Genomic DNA, 24,876 nt, shown 5'->3' on the forward strand with positions numbered 1-24,876 from the left:
AAAGTTGTTTTTCTATATATAATTCCGCAAAAGCTGCTGTTGTAATTTTTTAAAGAAATGGTGATTACCCTATTTTGATATATCTAAGTTTATTTTGTCCTTCATTTTTTTTTTTTGTATATATTTTTATTCTCGATGTGGCAAACTTTACAAGACTAAAACATAAATAAGACAACACATAATATTTCGAAGTTGTTTAATTTAATTAACGAACACGTTGTTATCTAAAAAAAGTTATAGCAATTTAATTAACATGGTATAATGAGTCAGATAAATACAAAAAGCAATTTAAAAAATTATCAATTTTGTTAGAAAATTTGTTTACAATGTGTAATAGGCTATAACTAAAAATATCATAATACATTTGCTTACGTAAAAAAATCAGGTATTACAATATTACCAACTATGTTACAAAGTTTAAAAATTTTTTTTTTGAAAAAAAATAGCAAAAGGGAACATTAATAAAAACTAATTGTTAAAAGCTAACACTCATTTACTTAATATGTAAAAAAATCTAAATCTACACATAAAAACTAAAACATATTGTTTTTGGTTACTGAAAATTTTCTGGTACTAAATTAAGTCTTGTTGCTTCATCGTAAGCTCCCTCAATAGCACCATCCATTACTGTTGCTACCCTGTTGCCTTCAGCTAACCTGTGACCAGTACCACCTAAGAATATACAGGGTGTTATAAAAAAAAAAGAATCAATGCGAAATATCAATAACTGTTGCCTAAAAATTTTATATACAAGTTCAAGGAACAATAAATGGTTTAAATGAGTTGTTGATACATTGTGTAGGTTAAATTTAAATTTGACCTAATGATTTAAAATGCCAATTTTTTAAAAATGCCAAAGCTTTTTTGTTTTGACAAAAACGAAATAATTTTAAATACTTTTTCACTAAAATAAGAACTTACCAATATTGTCTTTACATTCAGGACAAACACCTCTTTCTTGTGCCCCACCACATTCTCCAATTGCATAAATATGTCCATTTTTGCACTCGAACCAATGGCCTTTTGTAAGGTTCATTGCTTTTATAACCATTTTACGTGTAGCTGCTTCCAGTCCAATGAATAGAGCTTTATTCTGATATTTTTATAAAAAGTGATTATATTTACCATATTCTAAAACATGTGTATATAACTATAGGCCGTATTTTTTAAATGCTACAATTTTACATTTTACTTACAATTCTTTTAATTTTATCAAAATATCCTTCCACTTTTTTCTGAACAGGTTTTTGAAAGCGTTTGAAGTTTTCAAACAGTTTTTTCTGTAATTTTAACATGAACTTTTCCACCACTCTACAAAAAAAATTAAATAAATAATCATAAAGTTTTAAACAAAAAAAAGATTGTTTAAAAAAATGTAAATTAAAATATTATCCTACTTGTCATCGAAGCCCATTTCATGAATATTGCGTTTTAAAACAATGTATTGGATTTTTGTTTCTATTTTTTTAACTTCGCATTCAACATCAAGAATTTCTTGATCACTAAAATATGAACGTGTTTGAAACAACCAATCCACAATACTTTCCATTTCTCTGCCAATACCTTAAAATATAATTCATAGGCCTTTATAAACACACTAAATTTATTAAATTTAATGCTTTCAGACTAATTTAAAAAAAATAGCTGTACCATAAATAATTCTCTCCTTAATTTTGATTTTCTTCTCAAGTAAAGCAAAACTTTTTAAAACTTCAATGCGTGTCTCAATGACATTTAATTCACTTAAACCAAGATAATGACGCTGAAAAAAATATAATTTACTTAATTAATACTATATATTTAAAAAGTTTTTATCAAGAGTTGTAAAACAACACATATAGTACAAAAAGTTTTAAAAATTTTAATATAAGGTACCTTTATCAAATCTTGTTTTAAAAAACCATGTTGGTTACTGAAAGAAAATTTAAGATCTTCATCCTCAATAAGTAATTGTAATCTTTTTTTACAATTTAAAATATCTTTTTTGTCCCCATCTTTGATTACCTTAATTTGATTGATTAACCTAAACAAGTAATAAAACAGTTACACATTTACTAATGTACAGAAATGTCAAAAAACTTTTAAATCTTCATGTTTCAATTTATTTAAAATGGGTTTGTATTTGTACTTGCTTACTTGAGTTGATCATTTACAATATTTCCATATCTTCTTGATCTTCTGATAACAGTTTTACATTTTGGACATTCCTTAAGTTGGATAGTTTTATCAACTAAATTTTCACCATCTGTTGTTGCATTAATGTCTTGATTCATCCAACGATCCAAATTCTCATAAGTAAATATATGTCCACATTCCAATTCAACAAACCTAATATAAAATATTTAAATTTGCAAAATAGACAAAGTTTTAAACTTCTTTATTTTTATCTTTTAGTTTTTTTATTGGGCTAACACTATATTTCTTTTTAACAAAAAAAATAACAAAGTATCACAAGCTTATTGGAAAATGTAATTTGGGACTATTTTAACAATTTGACATAATCTTTTCACTAAAATCAAAAACCTTGCATTTTCTTCATCTTCACCACCAAAAAAGATTTCAGTCACTTTTTTTTTGTTGCAAATTCGACAAAGTTTTGGGCAAGGTTCTCCACACAAACCAATACATAGGTGACCACATTTTTTTTTCTAACATAACATTTGGTTAAAAAAAAACAAATTTTTTTCTTAATAAATTTATAAAAAAAATTCAATAAATGTAGTTAATTAAAAACATATTTTAAACAATACAGTGAACATAATTTATCACATGTGTTTTAACAAATAAACTTTTTTTAAATAAATTAAAAATAAACAGCATACATACAACCTTTTTGCATGGTTTATTACATGGTTTTATACTGCATGAATCGCTGCATTTGTTAACACATTTTTGATGTTGACATTTCCATAAACACCTTTCCCTTAAAATACATTATAGTAAGTCATAAAAATTGAATTTTACAATTAATTTATACGCACCAACAGTTAATTAAGAAATGCATACAACACACTTGTCTGCTTATAAACTTACTTGCATGGTGCACAAGGTAAAGAGCAAGTTAATTGGCATTTACTATGTTCACATTTAGTTTGGCATTTTTCTTGACATGGAGGACATTTCGTTGAACAATTTTCCTTGCAGGGATGACCACATAGGTTCATTCTAGTGCATTTATCCTCACATTTCACATGAAGACTACCCTAAAAATAATTATGTATAAGCTTTTAGTGTTGTCAAATTTTTTCGTTACTTTTAACCAAATAACTAAAGACCCCTTGTTAGATTTTTGTTACATTAAATTACTTGTTTGCATTTTCCACAAGTCCCTTTGCATTTGTGCCCACATTTTAATTCCTCGTCACAAAGATTAGAGCATAATTTCATTAACTCGATTCCACTTGTTTCTGACAGATGACAGTTTACTTCGTTAATATGTCCACAGCGAAGAGTTACTAACAAAAAAAAATATAGAATAGTAAATTTTATGAAACAAAACATGTTTTATTATTACATAAATTTAATTGCCACTTATTTAACTTAAACTTTGAATTTAGAATTGAATTTTACATTGAACTTTCTCTAAGCATTCTTCACTGCATTTTTCTCCACATTGTTTTTGACATTTATGTCCACACTGCAGAAAATTTAAGCATGGAGTTGTGCATTGTACTTTAGCTGGATCTCTACAGCATTTCACCATTTGTTCATGCTGACATTTTGGAATTATCTTAATGTAAAATTCATGGAATTTTTATATCCAAATTTGGTTTAGTTTTTGTAATATTACGTGATTTAAAAAAAAATCATTTTTTAGTTAAACGATTTGACTTAGATTGAAAAATTCTACAAACCTTTTTAACTTTAAAATTACACTGTCCACATTCTTCATAACAGTCTTTTTCACATTGATGACCCTTTTTACATTTGTTCACACAAGGTTTACGACATTTAAACTCTAAATGTTCCTGATCGTTGGCATGACAACTTCGTGTACAAACATGACCACATTCAAGTCGAAATTTGCAAGGTTTACCACATCCACCTAAATGAATTTGTGATTTGATGTTTTAGAAAGTTTAAACTACTAAAATAACCACAAATTTTACAGACACAAAAATCTAACAAACCTTCAGGGAATGATTTAAAATCTTCCACAGTTTGAACGTGTTTACCAAAATCTGGATGGTTATGGCAAACTAAAGGTAAACTGGGTCCATAGGAACCTTCTTTTTTTAACTGCCCAGTAATGTTTCGCCATAATGAGCTTTTTTCTTCTAACATCTATAAAGCAAAGGTTTAGGAAATGCCTTTACAAAAAATGCCTTTACTTTAAGTTATAGAAATATGTTTTTTTTTAACTTAACTAAAAAAAAATTTAAGTTACCTTAAAGTTGGCAATGCAGTAAAGCCCCATTCTTGCTCTTGAAAGTGCAACACAGACACGATTTTCCACTTTAAGAAAACCAATTTTACCCTAAATGTTTAATTTATAATAAAAAAATTACATTTAGGCAACAAACTATGTCTAATAAAGATATCTTAAAACCACCTACTTCATCATTGCTTCTGACAAGGGATAGTAGAATAATATCATTTTCTTCTCCTTGAAAATTATCTACTGCTGTTACTCTAACCCTTTCACTAAAGTTCTTTTTCATTATGTTTTTAAATGCAAATAATTGACCTAAAAAAATTAATAAACATAAAATAAAAATACACTAAAGTTTTCAAAATTAGCAAAAATTAGAATATTATAAACCTGTATAAGCTGCTAGAATTGTAATTTGTTCTGGTCTGTAGCCCTGGCATAAAATATGTTGACATAATGCAGCTAAGAAATCTGCTTCATGCTGATTCACCTAAATAAAATATTGTTACCAATATGTAAATAACATTAACAGCATTGTGATTTTTTAGTTTTACAATAATAAACTTGATAATATTTTATTCTCACTGATTTAATTTAAACCTAAATATGTTTTTATTAAAACATTACTAACATTAATAACTTGACATAAAGCTTTTGCATTACAATACCTTGCTTCTGCCATCTAAAACAGATTGTTCCTCTTTGTCATGTGTAATAAAAAATACATTTTTTTGTATTCCCTTTATATTTTTATACTTTGTTACACTATCGGCATCATACAACTCCCTGTAGATATTTGGTCGAATTAAATTGGCAATTTGGGGCCTCATGCGATGTTGAACTGATAACTTTGTAAAAGGAATTCCATTTTTCATCTGTATAGAAGAAAACAAACAAAACATTTACAAAAATTATTCTTTAAATATACGAAACTATACTTTAAAACCCAGCAAAAAATATTTTAAATGATATTTACCATTCTTTCAAATAGTGACACATTGAGATTAAATTTGATTGCAAGTTCATATACAGTGGGTGAAGGTTGTAATTGCTGGTGATCTCCAATCAAGATAAGATGTTCTGTTGTTCGTGGCATTGCAGTAACAATATGAGCTTCAAGGACTTCTGCTGCCTCCTCCACAATGACAATTTTGACCTTTAAAAAGTTATAAATTTTATAAATATAGCACCCCTACCTTAAAGGAGCTATATTTAAAAATGTGATGTGCAAAAATTATTAATATTACAGTAAATTATAAATGTCTGAAATAAAACTTACAGGCAAGCGATTGACTATGTCTCTGTACTTGGCAGCACCAGTGGTTGTCATACCAATCACGGCAGCTCTTTTAAGCACTTCATAATCTTCCTCTCTTCTTAGCTCATTTAACCTTTTAGCTTTTTGGTTGTACTTTCCACTCCATGTGTGTAGTTCTTGTCTAAGTTTTATTCTTAATTGTTGGACCCAAAACCTAACAAAATATACAGAAAACCTCAAAATCTATATTACCAATTTGACTTTTCTTTTGCTAATCTTTGTTATATTTGTTCTGCTATTTATTTTAATCTTTAATTTAACAAAAAAGGGTTGGTAAATTTAAAAAAAATGTTTTGTCTTATCAGCTACAATTATAATTAATATATTTGTATTTTCAAATAAGAAAACAAAACATTGTACCTGTATAATCTCCATCTATTTTTTGGTGACAAAGTACGAATGAATTTAACTTCCACAGCCTCTTTTTCTGTCATAACGTCATTTTTCATTATATCTTTCCGAAGTTTAAATTTTCTTCTTTTACGTTCCTCCCTTTGTATTTGCCATCCACCTGCTTCCTGAGTTGAATCTTTAAATTAAAAGAAAAAAATCTTAATACAAAAATACTTTTTCCCAAAATTACAAAACAGAAAATCTTTATTTATTAAAACTTTTGCATAATATAATGCCTAAACAATAAAATCATACATGTTTATATAATATTTTTTATAAGTTATTCTCTAATTATTAATACTATAAACATATTTTAAATTGAATTTCAATCTTCACATCTATTTGTTACAGGTGGAAAACAGTATTTGCCTTTAAAAAATCTTTTTACTTTTATTTAATTCAAAATTACCATCTTGATCTTCCAAGGGAAGAGCTGCAAATCTTTCAAATATCTCTCTTTTTTCTTTTTCATTTTGCCTTTTTCGCTTTGCTTGTGCTATTGTGTATTCTAAAAAAAGAAGATTAAGTTATACACCAATCTTATGTGTCCAAAATTTGCTCCCCCTGAAGTCTATAGTTTATTAAATAAACTAGTTAAGCATATGTGATGTATACCATCATCAAGCATTCTTTTCTCTTGGATAATATCAACTTCATTTTCTACATTTTCGTCATCTTCTTGTTGTTTTACTTTTTGTTGGAAATCATTTTTTTCTGAATATTCTGATGATAAATGTTTTTTATGAATTTTTTGGATAACACAATTATAAAATCATTTTACCTTATTTTAGCTACCAATAGAAATTTTGCATAATTAATTTTTTTGTTTATTGGTTATTACCGGAAACACACTAGTTATACTTTAATGATACTTTAAAGTAGAATAGAATTTGTTTGTTTAAAACATTAAACAATTTGTTTAGTAAAAACTAAATAAAAAAATCAACCCATGCATAAAATGGCTACAATAATTATCATGGATATATTTACCCTTTCTTTTTCCTGATAACCACTTTTCCATTTGAAAAATTGATGTTCTATTACCTTAAAACAGTAAATGTGTGTTTTAACTTTTGAATTTATAAAGCACTACAATTTTTGACACAGTTTATACTGAAATATAACTTAAAATTTGTAAAAAAAAACAAACCTAATATAAAAAAAACACATCGAACTTCAATATCATGGTATCCCATTTTATGTAGCACATCATGCTTATGGCCAAAGTAAAAATCTCCTAAAACTTTTAATACCACCTCTATAATTTAAATAAATTAAATATAACAAATTTCCTAAAATATTTAACTATAAATAATCTAAAAATTAATTTTTGAAGTAAAAAATCTATTATTGTTACAAATTTAGCAATGACATAAGATATTATATAAATAATTTGATTAATGAAATTGTATCTAAGTCTTAAAACAAAGTTGCTAAATTAAATACCTGGAACTGATGTCACTTGATCATAATTATACATATTAAATTGATTGTACAACATCCAATTTATTAGATCTTGTGGATTTATTTCGCCTAAATTTAGTTAACTAATTACCAAAAAGTTATAAATAATTAACATAAAATAATAAAAAAATAATTAAACAAACTGTAGTTGGACTCAATATTTAAAAATATAGTAAAATGTATAAAAGTTATTTTTTACAACACATTTAACACCTGATCTCAAAATGGCATCAATAACATAGTTTCTGTCAAATTTTAATTTCTCCAAAGGATGGGTCAATCGAAATAAGACCTCTTAAAATCGAATAAGTTATTTTGGGTTTTATTGCAATAGTGTTTAGCCTACTATATGTAAAATTAAAAGACTTTAACTACTAAGACTTTTATTTAAAATTTATTTACAGTTACTTAAAACCTTTAAATCTTAGTCACCCCAACAAAAATACATACCATAAAATACATGTGGATATTTTAACAGCAAGTTATCGTCAACACTAAGTCCCAACCAATCAATTAATATTCTGTCATCTAAAAATAAAATTAAATTAAAAAAACAGTTTTTACAAGCATTTTATCTTGTTCATAACATTAAAAAAGAAGTAAGATTAGAAACAAAAAAATTAATTCTATGGTAAATACCTAGACGACTATTGTGATTTTTAAATTGATCAATTAAATTTTCCGAAATAACATTTTCCAACTCTTGCAATTTAAGTAAAGTATCTGTGGACACTTTTAACACATTTTCTTGATGTTCTACTTGGCTCTCAATATTCTGCAACTCATCTTTAAACAGTTGTTTTGGGGTTTTAAAACTTAAATTATTTTTAAAATGATTTAAATAAATAAAATAAATTTACAAAAAAAGCTTAAAGATATTCTAAACAAAAAATGTTTTACTTCTATGATCCCAAACTGCTCTTCCTCGTGCTCTAAAGTTATAGTTCAACCTCATTTCTTTTTTAACATTTACAAGACTGTACTTTTCCAGTTCTTTTGTTTTAGATCTACCGCCAACCCTTACTATACCATTTGGGTGAAACTTGGCAATACCCTCCAAAAACTGATCAAGGGCATGATTTGTGTAACAAACTACAAGCATTGGTGAATGATTTAAAATCTTATCTCGCCTAAGAAGCCTGTTAATCAAAAATTGTTAATTTGTAAAATAGCTACATATGTGTTTATTTGCTTTAACTATTTTTTATACTATCGACATAACCACAATTTGAATCCTGTTAAATTAGTTTTGCTAATTATTTTAAATAAAAATACCGCCTGTTAGAAATAAATTAAACACCTTTGTTGTACATTTTCGGGCGGTTTCGGCATGTTTTCCAGTAACAATTTCATAATGATTAACCCTACGTAAGTTTTTCCTGTACCGGGGGGTCCTTGAATAATAGCCAACTCATTTGTTACTCCAGTAATTAGGGCTTTTCTTTGTGAAGTATCTAAGCCCATTTCTTCTTCAGAAGGCCATTTGTCAATATCCAAAACATTTACCTTTTTTTCTTTTAATTGAATAAATTGTAATTAAATTTATTAATGCAAAAAGTAAAACAGCTTGAGTAAATGTATTAATTATTGTTATATTTCTAAGTTATACGTTACTAAATTTACTGTTGTAATGTAGAATACTCATTAAAGAATACTAAAATATACAAATGTGTTGCATCAAACCTAACGCTGGATTGACTAATATTGAGGAAAAATGCAATTGGGTTTGGTTGTGTCGAAATTGCAATGGGGCCCTCATTACGTTATTACAGTCAACGATATATCTATCCATTGGTATTTCCATTATTTCTATAAATACAATTTGATTTTAGGTAAATAAATAACATTTTTACAAATGAACCAAACTTTGATTTCTACCTTTAAGACCTCCTAAAACATGTCTATATGCCTCAAAATAAGCATCAGTTTCTATCATAAGGTAAGTTTTGGACATGTCTATTATTAAAATTGGGTCATCTTCTTTTTTCTCTTCCTCTGCGAAAATGTAACAAATTAAAAAAGGTGAAAAAAAATAAAACTTGATAATCATATAGTTATTTAAACCTATACACAAAAATGAAAGTAAAAAGATAGTTTACATAAAAATAAAACATAGTATATAAATTTTTTTAAAACCAAAATGATAATTTATTTTTTATAAGTATTAAATTAAGACGTTGGTTTACCTTTCTCTTCTGATGCTGAATCATCATCACTTGATTGATTTTCTCTTCGGCGTAAATGCGCTCTAAAATTTTGCTGATCTATTATTGTTTGCTCAAAAACAAATTCAATCTCAAGTTGACCATGTGCTAACATTTCAGGTTTTCTATCACTTATCACTCCAAAAAGAAAATCTCTCTGAACAACACCAAAAAAAGGTTAGCTCGGAACTTATAAAAAAAGGCGGTATTTGCAAAGAAAAAACAAAAAATTTCCATAACAAATCCGTATAGACAACATTGGAATAATAAAAAAAAAAACATTTTCGTTAAATTAGTTCTTTTAATTAAAAACATTTTTGTAAATACATATATATCTTTAAACTCATTTTATTTTGTTATATAAACTATACAAAGAGTCCAATGTAAAATTAAAAGTTATTGCATATTAAGGTAATTGTAAATTATTATACTTGGAAATTGTCTGAAGACAAACAAACTAGATTTCCAAACATAAGACGTTTTGTGATTTGCCATTTAACTCCATTAAGATGCTTTATACTAAATTTCAACTGATGATTTATACCTTTATAAAAAAACAAGTGTATACATTTTAATTAAACCATTATTTTAGTTTACCGATTAATTTTACCTAAACCTTATAAATTTATATTCTGAACAAAAAACAAAAGTATATAATTTATTTAGCATAATTTTTTTACAACCTTACCTCTTTGCGCTAACACTGGAAATAAAATAGAAACCTCCTCATACATCTTGATGTTTTGAAACCTTTTTCTTCTTTGTGCTTCATCGCCTTTAAAAAAAATCACAAGTTGTAATGTAATGTACCATGAATTTAAACAAGAAGAAATAAAATAACGATAAACATTGTAATGAATTTAAAAACAAGTATTTTTTACAAAAAAATTCTGCTTTTACTTTATGTTAAAAAGTTTTTTTAGCATATCAATAATAACTTTAAAATGCAAAATAAAATTTAACTAATTTTTACCACTTTGAAAAAATTCCTTAATTCCTTCTCTAAGTGGTCTAATAAAATCTTCTCTAAGTAAGCGAAACTGAACATCCAAGTAATGATCAATACTAAAAGAGTAATTTAATAATAAATAGAAATTTAGTTATATAAAAACAAATTACAATTCATCACTTAAGAAAAAAAATTTATCAATAAAGTAACCACAAAATAGTTGTAAAACCTTTGGTATTTTGAGTTGACCAAGTTTGTCCTAACAAAAGGATCTTCTTTTAAATGAATGTCATTTATTTGAGGAAACACTGGAGTTTCTCGAAAATTATCGGGAGGTTGTTCTTCATGCATTAACAACAAGTGATCAGCTGTTCGTTGTCTAAAAAACATTAACAATTTTTTTTTAATTTATTAAAAATAAATTGTAGCACTTAGGAATGGTGGTATATTAAAACTGATAAACTTCATAACAAAAAAGCAAAATGTTATTTATATTTTTACTCTCGCTTTTGGATCTTTTCTTGTTTTTTATTTAAATCTTCAACCATTTCCTTTACTTCATTAAATCTATTTTCAATATCATGCTTTGACCAATCAACAGTTGTCATTTTTAGCATCATGTTTTCTAGAATTACTACCATCATTCCAACCTAAAAACAAAAATTTCAGTTTGTTTATATAAGATATTTTGTTTAAGTATTACTTTTTTTATTTAAATACTAACAAAATATTAAAAAAGTAACACAAAACAAAATTCAACAACACAATAAATAAAAAAGTTTATAAACCTTTTTATTTGAATTACTTGGAAGTATGGCTAGCATACTTCGAATTAAATATAAACAGTTGGACACATGTGTCGGAGCAACTCTTTGTACATTTTCCCTGAATTGAAATAGATTTAATATAAAAAACTTATTTTAACACAAAAAACATTCTGGTAATATTTTTACCATTGATTTAAATTCATTTCTAACACAACAAAAAATGCCATAATATTTTAATATAAATTAGTTTTTAATATACCTTTAGTAAATAACATATTACAGTATAGAAATTTCTATAACTTACGGTTCTAATAAGATGCCGTGCAAAAACATACATAACTTGCTCATGTATTCTGAATTTAGAATATCAGCAAGTACATGATTTAGAGCCACATTTGGATCCTTGTCCTCACACATTTTTCCAAAAACTTTAAGCAACATTTGTATCATACCTAAAATAAAACAAAAAAATATTTGTAATAATAATTTTAAAGAATATTTAAGTTGAATGTAAATTATTTTTATAATTAAAAATTACTTAAAAGTAAACTTAGCCACTAAAAATTATTCTTAAAAAGTTTACAGATTACACCATTGATTTGTAGGATTTAAAGTGTGTAGGCTACTTACCAGGTAAATTTAATAACAATGTAATGCAACAAATAATAAAAACAACATAACTTAAAAAATTAAAATGTTACAAAAGAAGTGGGTTGTATATTCTTAGAAATGACTAGGTTTGTATTTATAATTTTTATTAATCTGTTTTTGCTACAAAATTTATACAACAAAAATATATTTACCATTGTCCATGTCAGTTTTAAGCCTTAGATTAAGACCTGATCTTTCTGTTGAAAGTTGCAAAGCAATATCACTTGGTAAAATTTCTTCATCATTGACCAGTTTTTCTAGTCTTTTGTATCCAATTGGATACTTTCTGTGCAAAACATTTATTTTTTTGTATTTTATGTATATTTAAAACATTAAATACTTTTATTAGATACATAAAACATAGTTATTATAGATTGAATTTTATTGCATAGTTTTTAAATAACATTGCCTTTTTTATAGTTTTTTGCTGTTATACATGTCTTTTAAAAATATGTAGTGATAAATTTTCTTTTTTTATTAATTTTTTTACCTTTGATAATCATTTTGTCTACTGGTTCCAGGTCTATTGTTATCATGCCAACCTCTGCCTCTTTGATTAAAATTACCTCTAAAATACAAACTACATTAAATATTGTGTTTTTGTAATATTTGCAAAATAACCAAGTATGCGATAAAAAATGCAGAAGATATGAATAAAATGCAATAAAAACTGCAGCAAAAATATATTCTTTTATATGCAATCCTATTTACCTTCTATTGCCCCTGTTATTATCTTGCCTATTTCTAAAAGCCATTATCTTAAGCAACAAAAACAACAGGTAATGTTAATTCACTAACTTATATAAGTAACAACAATGAGTAAGGTTTTTTTATTATCTGATTAACCAACTAACCCACAAGTACTGTAGTCATTTTTATTTAACACATTTTAAGTACCTTTTTAAGAGGTAGGCATATTTCTAAATAATCCCGTTGTTTACTTTTGTATATTACGAATTTATTGCACATCTTAAACGTATGCAGCTAAAGTTGCTTCCTTTACTAAGCGCCTATGATTAAAAGCGAGAAAACAGTTTTGCTATAGTCACGGGTTTGTAAGTTCCTTAAACGCACAACTATAAACGAATTACACAATAACTGTAACAAAAATTAACCTATGCAGCGCATTTGATCTTATAAATTTCTTTTTAATAGGCTACCCCAATTCAATAGAATGTTTAAAGTCAACGTAACGTTTGTGATTGCGTACATCCTTTAATGTTACGTAATGTAAAGTACGTGTGAATGGTTATGCGCACATACATTTAAAGCCCCTTGTTTATTCCGAAATTAAATAGAGAAGCTATTTCTGTCTGTTACGTACAGGACAAAATTTCAAGTTTTAGATAAACTTTACCGACAGCGTTACCTATACTATTGCTTGTTAATATTACTTTTAATACATAACAAAAACCATTTAATGTTATTCGCTTTAAAAAATAGCGCAACTTTACCCTACGATGTACTAGACCTTACTTACCCTACGATGTACTAGACCTAATGCAATGCACTGCCCAAGTACTGTGCATTTAACTCAAAATACTTCATGCATAGTTATTGTCTTTGCTGTGCCTTTGTTATTAGGAAAGTGAGGAAAAATCTTTACTTTATTTTTTAGGTGTTGTTAAGGGTATAACTTAAAGTTTTTTTTATATACACCGTCAAATTTAGCCTTTTCCTGTTACTTGAAAAACATAATTAAAATTTTTATATCTTAATAAAAACATAAATTCAAATTTAAATAAATTTAGCTTAAAATATCAAAACATTTGACTTTAAATTGCTTGCCCTATAATATAACATCAACCCGAATTGCAAAAAAACTTAACCTTAAAACTTTAAATTTTTAGGTCATGGTGAAGTTTTGTTTTTACGAATTTGTTTTTTGGTGAGTATGTATTTCAATAGGTTAAAGATAAGTTTGCGAAATGTTGAGACAGATAAATTAGCATAACCCCGCCAAATAACGAATAAACTGTTTTTAAAGGAAAACAAATCAACTAAACAATTATGGATCATGGTTTTCGTAAAAGTACTTTCACAGTCTTTATAGAATCTCTCATTTACTTTAACAGCTCTAATGTTTTTCAAAAATTGTAAAGATAACAATAGCCAAACAAAGGTATATATACTCAACAAATTTATTATAAATTAAATAAAAAAGCGATGCATATTAACCGCTTTTAAACAAGAAAAGGTTAACCTTTGCCTTCTAAACAATTCCATTTACGCTTCATGCGTACCAAAATGTATTTAAAACATGACGTAGGGGAAAATACTTGTTAACTAATCGGGTGTAACTTCATTATCAGCAAATACAAATTTTGACAACGTACTTTATATTTTTTTTCATAACCTATTTATATTGCTAAAATGCCCAACTTTTATAAAATAAAACGTATTTTGTTACTTTGTTTTTGATTTATTTTAGCAAATAGGATATACATTCAAACAAAATTTTAGTTAAAATTTGAACTCAGTTTTATTGAGAAAAGATTTTGAGAATTTTCCATTTTGCTTTTTATTTTGACAAACTGCACTGTTATTGAGCTTGTTTGTCCGACGTTGAACTTTCCCCATTTTGAAGTAAAACAACTCTGACAACACGTTTTTGAGTTGGGCTTGCAATACTTTTAGCTGTACTTTGCCTCTTAGTCTTCTTTGGCCCGTTGATTGTCTTTCGAGTCATTTTTTAGATATTTCTTCTTCAACTCTTTAAACGTTTTATTCTTTGTGTTTTAGTGTATAAATTTATATACATTAACACGGGTAATAACTAATAACATATTTATGCACATTCCTCAGTGTAAAAAATGATAAATTAATGATCTATTTTCTTTAAATATTGTTTAGAAAGACGGTCCTATTTCGCAAAACACGTGATATCATAACTCATTGTCTTGTGTCAGCTAAAAGCGCGCGCTTTTAAAATTAGTTTTTTATAGGTTTTAGTTTGTTAAATTAAAAAATTTACACTGGAAAAGAAAGATAACATGTTCTTGCACATTATGCTTTAAAAAAAATATTAATTTACTGCTTATTTTGTTTCAAATACTGTCTAAAAAACTGTATATAACTACGCGAAAATAAAATTTATCGCGGTAATTAAAATGCAAAATCCCCGCTGTTTTGAAAAAAAAATTTTGGCCGAAGTGTCCGGGGGCCGAAGTGTCTGGCATTCACCACAACAGGCCATTAAAAAAAAATTAATTTTGTTAGGCAAATTTTATACAATGTCGTGTAACACGTAAGCTATAATTAAATATAACATAATATATTTGCTCACTTTAAAAAAATCAGGAATTATATTATTATCAACTAGGTTACAAATTTAAAACGTATTATTTTTTTTTTTAATTTAGAAAAAGGGAACATTAATAAAAAAAACAATTGCTAAAAGCTAACACTAATTCAGTATGTAAAAAAATCTAAGTCTACACATAAAACTAAAACATGTTGTTTTGGTTACTGAAGATTTTCTGGTACTAAATTAAGTCTTGTTGCTTCATCGTAAGCTCCCTCAATGGCACCATCCATTACTGTTGCTACCCTGTTTCCTTCAGCTAACCTGTGACCCGTACCACCTAAAAAAATATGGGCTATATAATTTGTTGTTGCTTAAAAATTTTATGAAACAATAAATGGTTCAATTGGGTTGATGATGTGTTTCGTAGGTTAAATCAAGCTTGTTCAAATAGAAGTTCGCTTTGCGAAATAAACATATAACCATACTTAATACTTTTATTTCAAGTTAGTTAAAAATGCCAATGTTTTAAAAATGCCACAGCTTTTTCGTTTTGACAAAACATAATAATTAAAAATACTTTTTAATTGAAGTAACAACTTACCAATATCCTCCTTACATTCAGGACATTTGCTTTGCTGTGTAGCACCACCACATTCTCCAATTGCATAAATATGACCATTTTTGCACTGAAACCAATGGCCCTTTGTAAATCCCATTGCTTTTATAACCATTTTTCGTGTGGCATCTTCCAAAGCCAAATATAAGTCACCATCCTGAATTCAATAAATTGTAACCTTCTTAAAATAAATTGTAAATAATCTGCACTTACTTAAGATAACCATTATTTAAATTAATCTACGAATAATCATAAATTAATAGATTAATTTAAATACAAGTACAATTTTTTGCTTTTCACTTTTTTAATTTTGTCAAAATATTCATTGACTTCTTTCTGAATAGGCTCTTCAAATCGTTTAAATTCTTTAAAGAGTTTCTGTTGTAACTTGGACATGTTTTCATCTACATCTCTACATAAAAAAATAAATTAATGCATTTTTCAATTTAAAACAAAAATTAAAAAAAAAAACTAATTAAAATTATATTATACTTGTTTTTAACTTCCATAACTTTAATGTTGTGTTTTAACATAATGTATCGAACTTTTGCTTCAATTCTTTTCACTTCACAATCAACATCCACAATCTCTTGATCACTAAAATAAGGGCGTTTCTTAAACAACCATTTCAGTATGTTCTTAATCTCTCCGGAAGCACCCTTTTCTACAAATACCGTTAATTTAATTATAAAGATTATTGTTGTAAAGTAAACATATTTTAAACCAAAACCAGATAATGACCAATTTTATATTTGATAATTTTAAAATGTGTTTATATTTCAGTACACAAATTTAATGATTGTACCACGTTTTTTCGGTTCTTTCTTTTGTTCTCTCATCAGTTTAGCTAGTTTTTTTGAAAGCAAATCAAAGAGCAATAAAACTTCAATCTTAGTTTCAATGACATTTAAGTCACTTAAACTAAGATACTTTTGCTAAACCAAAGATAGATAATAAATTTAAAAAATTTAAACATGACTGTATGATACAAGCAAGAATTAAATCAAAGTTAACCACTGTTTATAATTATTAGTTTGATATGGCAATAAAGACCATATACCTAAGAAATGAAAACACACATGGCACAAAACAATTTAAATATGGTTTAAAAATAAGAGTAACCTCCAATTGTTTCTCTAATTGTTGAAAATATGTTTCAAAGACGCCTTTATGTTGGTTAGTTTTAATAAGTAACTGTAATTTTTTTTGGCAGTCTAATTTATTTGTTTTATTCCCATATGTAAACCCCTTAATTTGATTGATTAACCTAAAAACAACAAAAAAAATTTTACAGAATCCTTAATTAAAAGAATATAATTAGCAGCATATTTGTTTTACATATTTTTTAAAAACGTTTTGTCTTAATAAATTAAAACTAAAAACTATAATTAAATGTTTACATAAGTTGATTGTTTATAACATGTCCATATCTTCTTGACCTTCTGATAACAGTTTTACATTTTGGACATTCCTTAAGTTGAATAGTTTTATCAACTAAATTTTCACTGTCTTCTGATGCATTAATGTCTTGATACATCCAACGATCCAAATTCTTATAGGTAAATATATGCCCACACTCTAATTCAACAAACCTTATATTAAAAAGAAGTTTTTACAAATCATAATAAATTTACTTTTATACTTAGTTTTGTTATTACCTAATACTAAATATCTGCAAAAAACTACAATTAAGAAACAGTAATATCACAAACAGCTTAATTTCAAAAAATATAAACTGAGATTATTAAAATGTTTCTGTTAATTATGGGATTATGTAGTATGAAAATTTTCACTATAAGTCGGATTTAAATTTAAAATATCAAAAACAAAATTAAAAACCTTGCATCTTCTTCATCTTCATCACCAAAAAAGATTTCAGTTACTTTTTCTTTCTCACAAATTCGACAAAGTTTTGGGCAAGTTTCTCCACATAAACCAATACATGGGTGACCACACCAACTTATCTAAACAAATCATGGGCAAAACTTAAATATTTATTAAAACTTTATTAAGACAAGAGTAACTCTTATTAAAGGCTTTTTGTGAAATAAATGGTTAAGAAATAAATGTATTTATAAAAAAAAATTTAAATTAATATAACTCACAAATTAAACTTAAAACATTTAAATACAACCAGTACACCCACCACATTTTCGCATGGTTTATTACATGGTTTTATACTGCATTCATCACTGCACTTGTTATCACATTTTTGATGTTTACATTTCCACAAACACTTTTCCCTAAAAATAAATAATATTTAAAACCGTCAATTGAAAACATAATGATTGTTATTTAATAATTAACAATTTACTGAAATTTCCAGAAAAAATTCATAAAGTATTTTTAAGGGCATTAGTTAAATGTCTGGTTACAAGTTAACTAAACCCATACAATATAATCAACATTAACTAAACCCATTTAAATATAATCTAAACCCATTAAATAAAACATTAACTAAACCCATTAAATATAATTAAGATAAAGAAGCCAAGATCCCAAAAACAAGTAACCAATGATTTAATTATAACTTCATATACTTACTTGCATGGTTTACATGGCGCAAAACAAGGCAAATTACATTCACTATGTTCGCACTTTGTCTGGCATTTTTCTTTACATGGAGGGCATTTTGTTGAACAATTTTCCTTGCAGGGATGACCACATAAGTTTATTCTAGTGCATTTATCCATACATCTCACATGCAGTCTACCCTTTAAATTCAAAAAAGGAGTGTCATATCAAAAACTAACAAATATTTTTTTTGTTAAAAGTTGTTACTTAATTTAAGTTTATAAAAATAAAGAGCTACTACTTAAAAACATAAATAGGTGTAAAAAATCCCACTTGTATTTAGAATATGAAAAAAAATTACCTGTTTGCATTCTCCGCAAGTCCCTTTGCATTTGTGTCCACATTTTAATTCCTCATTACAAACGTTGAAGCAATTTTTCATCAATTCAACTCCACTTGTGTTTGAAAGGTAACAACGAACTTTGTTCACATGCCCACATTGAAGCGTTACTAAGTAAATATATAATTTGTTGTTTGAAATGTACTCAAAATTTATTTTAAAAAATACACTTAAATAAGATGAACAAACTAATTTCAATTTATTTAATCATTGGTTAATTTTTTACCAAAAGTCATACTATTTTAGGCATAATAAATAAAACTTCAAACTTCAAACCACCTTTTACTTTTTCTAAACATTGCTTGGTACAATTGTCTCCACAAAGTTTACCACATTTATGCCCACAGTTCAGGTTTTTCGGGCATGGGGTTAGGCATGATACTGTAGCTGGACCTCTATAACATTCCACCAATTGTTCATGTTGACATTGCGGAATAATCTTAACATAAAGTATAAAAAGAAAAGAAAGAAAAAAATCTACTGATTGCATTTATAACAATTTAGAAATATCACATAGTTTCAAAAAAAAAATTTTCTTTAATTTGAATAGTTAACTGAACTAAATAAATATTGCGAACCTTTTTGATTTTAACATTACAATCACCACATTCTTCATAACAGTCTTTTTGACATTGATGACCCTTTTTACATTTATTTTCACAAGGTTTACGACATTTAAACTCTAAATGTTCTTGATCGTCGGCATGACAACTTCGTGTACAAACATGACCACATTCAAGACGAAATTTGCAAGGTTTACCACACCCACCTTAATACATTACATATGTGTGATTTAATAATATTTTCAAACAAATTTAAAACTCTTAAATAGTTTCTAACAAATTTAAAACAGTCTATTAATTAAAAATAAACATACCTTCAGGAAACAATTTAAAATCTTCAGCAGTTTGCACTTGTTTAACAAAATCTGGATGATTATGGCAAACTAAGGGCAAACCGGGTCCAAAACAACCTTCATCTTTGAGTTTACCAGTAATGTTTTGCCATAAAGAATTATTTTCTTCTAGCATCTAAAAAATAAAGTTAAATTTCAAAATAAATGTTTAATATTAAAATAATGAAAAACAATGCTCATAAAATTACTTTACCTTAAAGTTGGCAATGCAGTAAAGCCCCATTCTCGCTCGTGAAAGTGCCACACAGACACAATTTTTTATACTAAGAAAACCAATTTTACCCTAATATATAAAATCATTAATTTGTAATTATATAAATAAAAAGTTAAATTATTTAATTCAATGAAACTGCATCTACTTTTTTATGTGTCTTTTAAGGTTTTATATGTAGCAATAATAGCTTAACTAACAATTAGTTATATCAGATATTAAAAAATTTACCTCTTCATTGCTTCTAACTAGAGAGAGTAGAATAATATCATTTTCTTCCCCTTGGAAGTTATCTACCGCCGTTACTCTAACCCTTTCACTAAAGTTCCTTTTCATTATATTTTTAAATGCAAACAGTTGACCTAAAATAAGATCAAATTTGGACATTAGCCAATACTTTTTAAATATGTTTATAAATTGGCATATTTAAAATAAACCTGTATAAGCTGCTAGAATAGTAATTTGTTCAGGTCCGTAGCCCTGGCATAAAATATGTTGACATAATGCAGCTAAAAAATCTGCTTCATGCTGATTCACCTAAATAAAAGCATGTTGCTAATCAATATATTCAGTTGCTTTTGTTAAAGCTTTCATTTTTTAATTAAGGTAGTATTTACAAATATACTCCACCTTGGTTTTTCCATCTAAAACAGATTTTTCTTCCACCTCATGAGTAATAAAATAAACATTTTTTTGTATTCCTTTAACATTCTCGTATTTGGTGACACAGATGTCATCAGACAATTCCTTGTAGATATTTGGTCAAATTAAATCAGCAATTTGAGGCCTCATACGATGCTGTACAGATAACTTCGTAAAAGGAATTCCATTTTTGATCTGTATGTAGAAACAAACAAGATTTCAAAAAGTTTATTAAACTGTACAAAAAACTATTATATTTACCATTCTTTCAAATAGTGACACATTGAGGTTGAATTTGATTGCAAGTTCATATACAGTGGGTGAAGGTTGTAATTGCTGGTGATCTCCAATCAAAATAAGATGTTCTGTTGTTTGTGGCATTGCAGTAACAATATGGGCTTCAAGGACTTCTGCTGCTTCTTCTACAATAACTACCTTAACCTTTATAGAAATTGTTTAGTTGACAATTAAAAGAATTTGCAATTAATATTAAAAATTTATTTTGTGTATTAACTAACCCTAAAAATTTATTGTTGTATATATTTTTTATTGGGTCAAAAAGCTTAAATGTATCATATGGTCATGGTTATCCTGCAACCAAGTTACCAATTTTTATGCTTAGTATATCTTCTAAGGTTAGAAATAATACAGCAAATTACTTAACATGCACAATTTTTTTACCAAGAGTCAAACATTATAATAACTTTACAATACAGATGTTTAAAAACAACAAAGAACAAACTAACTGGCAATCGGTTGACTATATCTCTGTACTTGGCAGCACCAGTTGTTGTCATTCCAATCACATCTGCTTGATTTAGCACTACAAAATCTTCCTCTCGTCTTAGCTCATTTAACCTTTTAGCTTTTTGGTTGTACTTTCCAATCCATAATTGAATATTTTCCCTAATTTTTCTTTTTAGGTTATTTACCCAAAATCTATAAACAGTAGACAACAGAGTATTAAGTTTAATAAAATAAAATTATTTAAATTTTTTAATAATACTCTAAGTTATATATGTTAGTTGATTACATTTGAATTTCTAGAATAATTGTAAGTTAATATTCCAATTATTATTATTATTAAGCTACAATAATCTCACCTATACAATCTCCATCTTTCGTTGGGGAATAAATCTTGAATATCACCAACTTGTAATGACTCTTCTAGTGTCATAACATCATTTTTCTTGATATCTTTTCGTACTTGAAATCTTTTTTTTCTCTTTTCTTGTCGTTGAAATTGCCAACTGAACTTATTTTCAGTTATATCTTCATTTTAAAATATAATTAAAATAGAACTTAATAATCGATTAGATTATATATTGACTTTAGTGCAAGTTTAAAAAAACAAACATTACTAGCTGTGTTTCTTTTAAAACCCAAGAATCTAGAACCTAGGTTAATTTTTATCGATGTCATATCATAGCTAAGATTGTAGTTTAAGATAGTAAAAAACATTTTTTCTAAATTAAGTCAAAAACATGAAAACCAGTAATGGAACAAATTTGAAACTAAGCTGAAGTAAAACATTTTTCTTTATTTGTTTGCAAGTTGCAAGGGCAAGATTTAAAAAAAAATATATGAATATACTTCAATTAAAATATAATTAACTTGGCATAAAACCTAAAATAATATATATTTTTTAAACAGATGCAAGAAATGTAAAATTATTATGTTAAAACCACTTGTTTTTAAGGTTGACAATCACTATTAAAACCTTTTAAAATAATTTTATTTTTGCAAAGTTACCTTCATATTCTTCGAAAGAAATTGCAGAAATTTCCTGAATTACTCTTCTTGTTTCTACTTCGTTTTCTTTTCTTCTTCTTATTCTTGTCATTTTGTAATCTAATAAAACTTTTATTAGGTTTTAGTGAATACAAACTTTCAACTTAAAAATTTATTCGATGAGCATTAATTAAAATAATTTTATGCAGAATTTATTTTATCATACCATCATCAAGCATTCTTTGAGCCTGAATAATATCAACTTCATTTTCTATATTTTCTTCTTCCTCTTGTTGCTCTAACTGCTCCTTGGCATCATTTTCAGATTTCGAATATTCTAATTATAAACCATTTTACCAAACTATTTTAACTTTTAGCTACCTTAACAGTTTACAGTTTTACATAATTGGTGATTCTTGTTTAATTACAAGTGCAATGATTACTTATAAAAAAGTGAACAACATTTAAAGCTTTAAAAATATATTTTAAACAGTAACCATAAAAAAAGTTTTGATATCTTAGTTTAATACAGTTTAAATATAGAAAATAATATATTAGAAATTTAAAAAAATAGTAAGGCACATTAAAAAAAATTAACATAAGTAGGTAAAACGAATTTATATACACATTTTATTACCCATTCTTTTTCTTAACAACCATCTATTCATTTCATAAATTGTAGTTTCAGAACCTTTAAAAAATAAAAAATCTAAAACTAGTTATTTTTAATTGATTACAAATTATTTATAAATAACATGGTAAGGCATACAAACTCTTCATTCATTAAAACTAGATTACTTTTCCTAAAAAATTTATTTTTATAGTAAAATCTAAAAAGAAAAAACAAATTAAAAAAAAACAAACCTAAAATAAAATGAACACATTAAATTTCAATATCATGGTACCCCCTTTTATGTAGCAAACTATTTTTATTCCCCACATAAACATCTTCCAAAATACCTAACACCAACTCTAGATACGTAAAATAGATTGAAATTATCGTCTAAATGTAGTATCCAACAACAAAATAAATTTTGTTGTAATATAAACAATTTCAACAAATTTAATATAATTTTTTATAATTTTTACCATAAAATTTAAAAGAATTTATAAAGAATACCTGGAATTGATGTCACATGATTCATTTTATTTAAATCATGTTGATGATAGCCAAGCCAATTTAGTAAAAAGTAAATATCTGTTTCACCTGAAAATGGTTCATATTTTAAACAAAACTGCCTAGCTATTTCAAAAATATACCATGGTATTTTTAATTTATTAAATAAAATATTATTAATTTTATAATTTTAATTTTATGCAAAGTTTTAGGATAGTTGCTAAACAACTTTTCACCAGAAGCTAGAATGGCTTCAATAACAACTTTTCGTTCAAATTGTAAACTCTCCAAGGGGTAAGTTAATCGAAGAATTACCTCTTAAAAGTAAAATTAAAATGAAAAATTAGTTTCATAAAATTACAAAAAATTTTTTACACTACTAAGTAAAATAAAAAAACAAAACTATTTAAATTTTAAATAAACTTTTAATAAAACACAACTATAAAAAAGTTTTACCGTTAAACACATGAGGGTATTTTGACACCAAGTTGTCATAAATATTTAGTTTTAAGCCCAACCAACGGATAAGAATTTCATCATCTAAAAAAAAATTTATCATAAGTCTGAAATTTTTTTAGGTGCTTTTCTAAAAATTAGATAACCATTAAAAAAATTTTTTTTTATCTTTACTTAAAGTTGTTGATACTTTAATAGAAAAAATAGCAATTTCTATAGAATAATATACCTAAATACATGCCATTTTCAAATTGTTCAATTAAATTTTGAGGAATAACACTTTCCAATTCTTGTAATTTGAGTACATTGTCGGTGGATAATTTTAAAACATTTTCCTGGTGTTTTATCTTTTCCTCTATTGCCTGTAACTCACCTAAAATATTAAAAAAAATAATAATGACTATAAATATATTTAAAAGCATATTTAAGAAATACAAAAAATACAAATTTTTTTAACTAATTTTACAAAATAATTTACGAAAAAAATTTACAAAAAAAACAAAAATAATCTACTTTTATGATTCTTAACCGCTTGCCCTCTTGCATTTAAATTATTATAACTGTATTCCCTTTTAACATTTAAAAGACTGTATCTTTCCAGTTCTTCTGTTTTGCTTCTGTTACCAACCCTTACTATACCAGATGGATGAAACTTTGCAATACCTTCCAAAAACTGATCAAGAGCATGATTTGTATAACAAACTACAAGCATTGGGGAGTGATCTGTATTTCTAGCTTGCCTGTAAAAAAAATAAAAAAAAATCTTTATAATGCTAGGCGCTTGATTTAGGTTCGTTTGTAATAAGTAGTTTGTAGTCAGAAAATGGTTTCATATTAAGACATTTTTTCGCTTTGATTGTAATACAATATTTGCAATATATAATATTCGACAGCGTGGTGTAGTGATC

General features: G+C 26.3%; 2 protein-coding genes across 2 annotated transcripts; both read right to left on the reverse strand.

The window, feature by feature from the left end:
- Window positions 1-214: 214 nt before the first annotated feature.
- On the reverse strand, window positions 215-13,253 carry LOC145746287 (NFX1-type zinc finger-containing protein 1-like). Its single transcript, XM_082564538.1, has 45 exons — window positions 13,016-13,253; window positions 12,830-12,876; window positions 12,609-12,686; window positions 12,271-12,404; window positions 11,772-11,919; window positions 11,489-11,585; window positions 11,202-11,350; window positions 10,930-11,079; window positions 10,725-10,816; window positions 10,440-10,526; window positions 10,183-10,295; window positions 9,734-9,908; window positions 9,426-9,542; window positions 9,231-9,356; window positions 8,848-9,061; window positions 8,448-8,686; window positions 8,187-8,333; window positions 7,998-8,075; window positions 7,761-7,841; window positions 7,530-7,616; window positions 7,234-7,341; window positions 7,074-7,127; window positions 6,699-6,806; window positions 6,493-6,591; window positions 6,051-6,219; window positions 5,652-5,844; window positions 5,349-5,528; window positions 5,041-5,247; window positions 4,763-4,862; window positions 4,557-4,687; window positions 4,388-4,477; window positions 4,131-4,284; window positions 3,855-4,045; window positions 3,571-3,730; window positions 3,307-3,455; window positions 3,034-3,203; window positions 2,830-2,923; window positions 2,524-2,648; window positions 2,137-2,328; window positions 1,876-2,023; window positions 1,651-1,762; window positions 1,398-1,563; window positions 1,197-1,311; window positions 922-1,093; window positions 215-672 (listed from the first exon to the last, which is right to left on the reverse strand). Exons 1-45 carry the CDS (start codon window positions 13,085-13,087, stop codon window positions 554-556), a joined length of 5,937 nt encoding a protein of 1,978 aa, XP_082420664.1. The 5' UTR covers window positions 13,088-13,253; the 3' UTR covers window positions 215-553.
- Window positions 13,254-14,685: 1,432 nt separating this feature from the next.
- On the reverse strand, window positions 14,686-23,351 carry LOC145746350 (NFX1-type zinc finger-containing protein 1-like). The gene is given in 25 exon segments (XM_082564613.1): window positions 14,686-15,702; window positions 15,967-16,138; window positions 16,282-16,393; window positions 16,474-16,645; window positions 16,787-16,916; window positions 17,104-17,248; window positions 17,382-17,573; window positions 17,821-17,945; window positions 18,128-18,224; window positions 18,526-18,695; window positions 18,857-19,005; window positions 19,175-19,334; window positions 19,474-19,664; window positions 19,773-19,926; window positions 20,005-20,094; window positions 20,254-20,384; window positions 20,460-20,559; window positions 20,653-20,859; window positions 20,926-21,105; window positions 21,411-21,603; window positions 21,768-21,936; window positions 22,417-22,515; window positions 22,622-22,732; window positions 23,033-23,086; window positions 23,260-23,351. Coding segments are annotated over 24 exon segments (3,399 nt in total). The 5' UTR covers window positions 23,064-23,086; window positions 23,260-23,351; the 3' UTR covers window positions 14,686-15,583.
- Between the last annotated feature and the right edge of the window lie 1,525 nt (window positions 23,352-24,876).

This window comes from Corella eumyota, chromosome 3 (genome assembly GCF_963082875.1).
Source record: "Corella eumyota chromosome 3, kaCorEumy4.1, whole genome shotgun sequence".
Lineage (NCBI taxonomy): Eukaryota > Metazoa > Chordata > Ascidiacea > Phlebobranchia > Corellidae > Corella > Corella eumyota.

Excerpts from the sequence above, each read along its gene's own strand:
- LOC145746287 (XM_082564538.1), bottom strand. The coding sequence starts at position 13,087 with ATGTGCAATAAATTCGTAATATACAAAAGTAAACAACGGGATTATTTA. Across the intron at positions 4,688-4,762 it reads AATTCTAGCAGCTTATACAG|GTCAATTATTTGCATTTAAA; the intron begins GTTTATAATATT and ends TAATTTTTTTAG. Across the intron at positions 1,564-1,650 it reads TAAGGAGAGAATTATTTATG|GTATTGGCAGAGAAATGGAA; the intron begins GTACAGCTATTT and ends TTATATTTTAAG.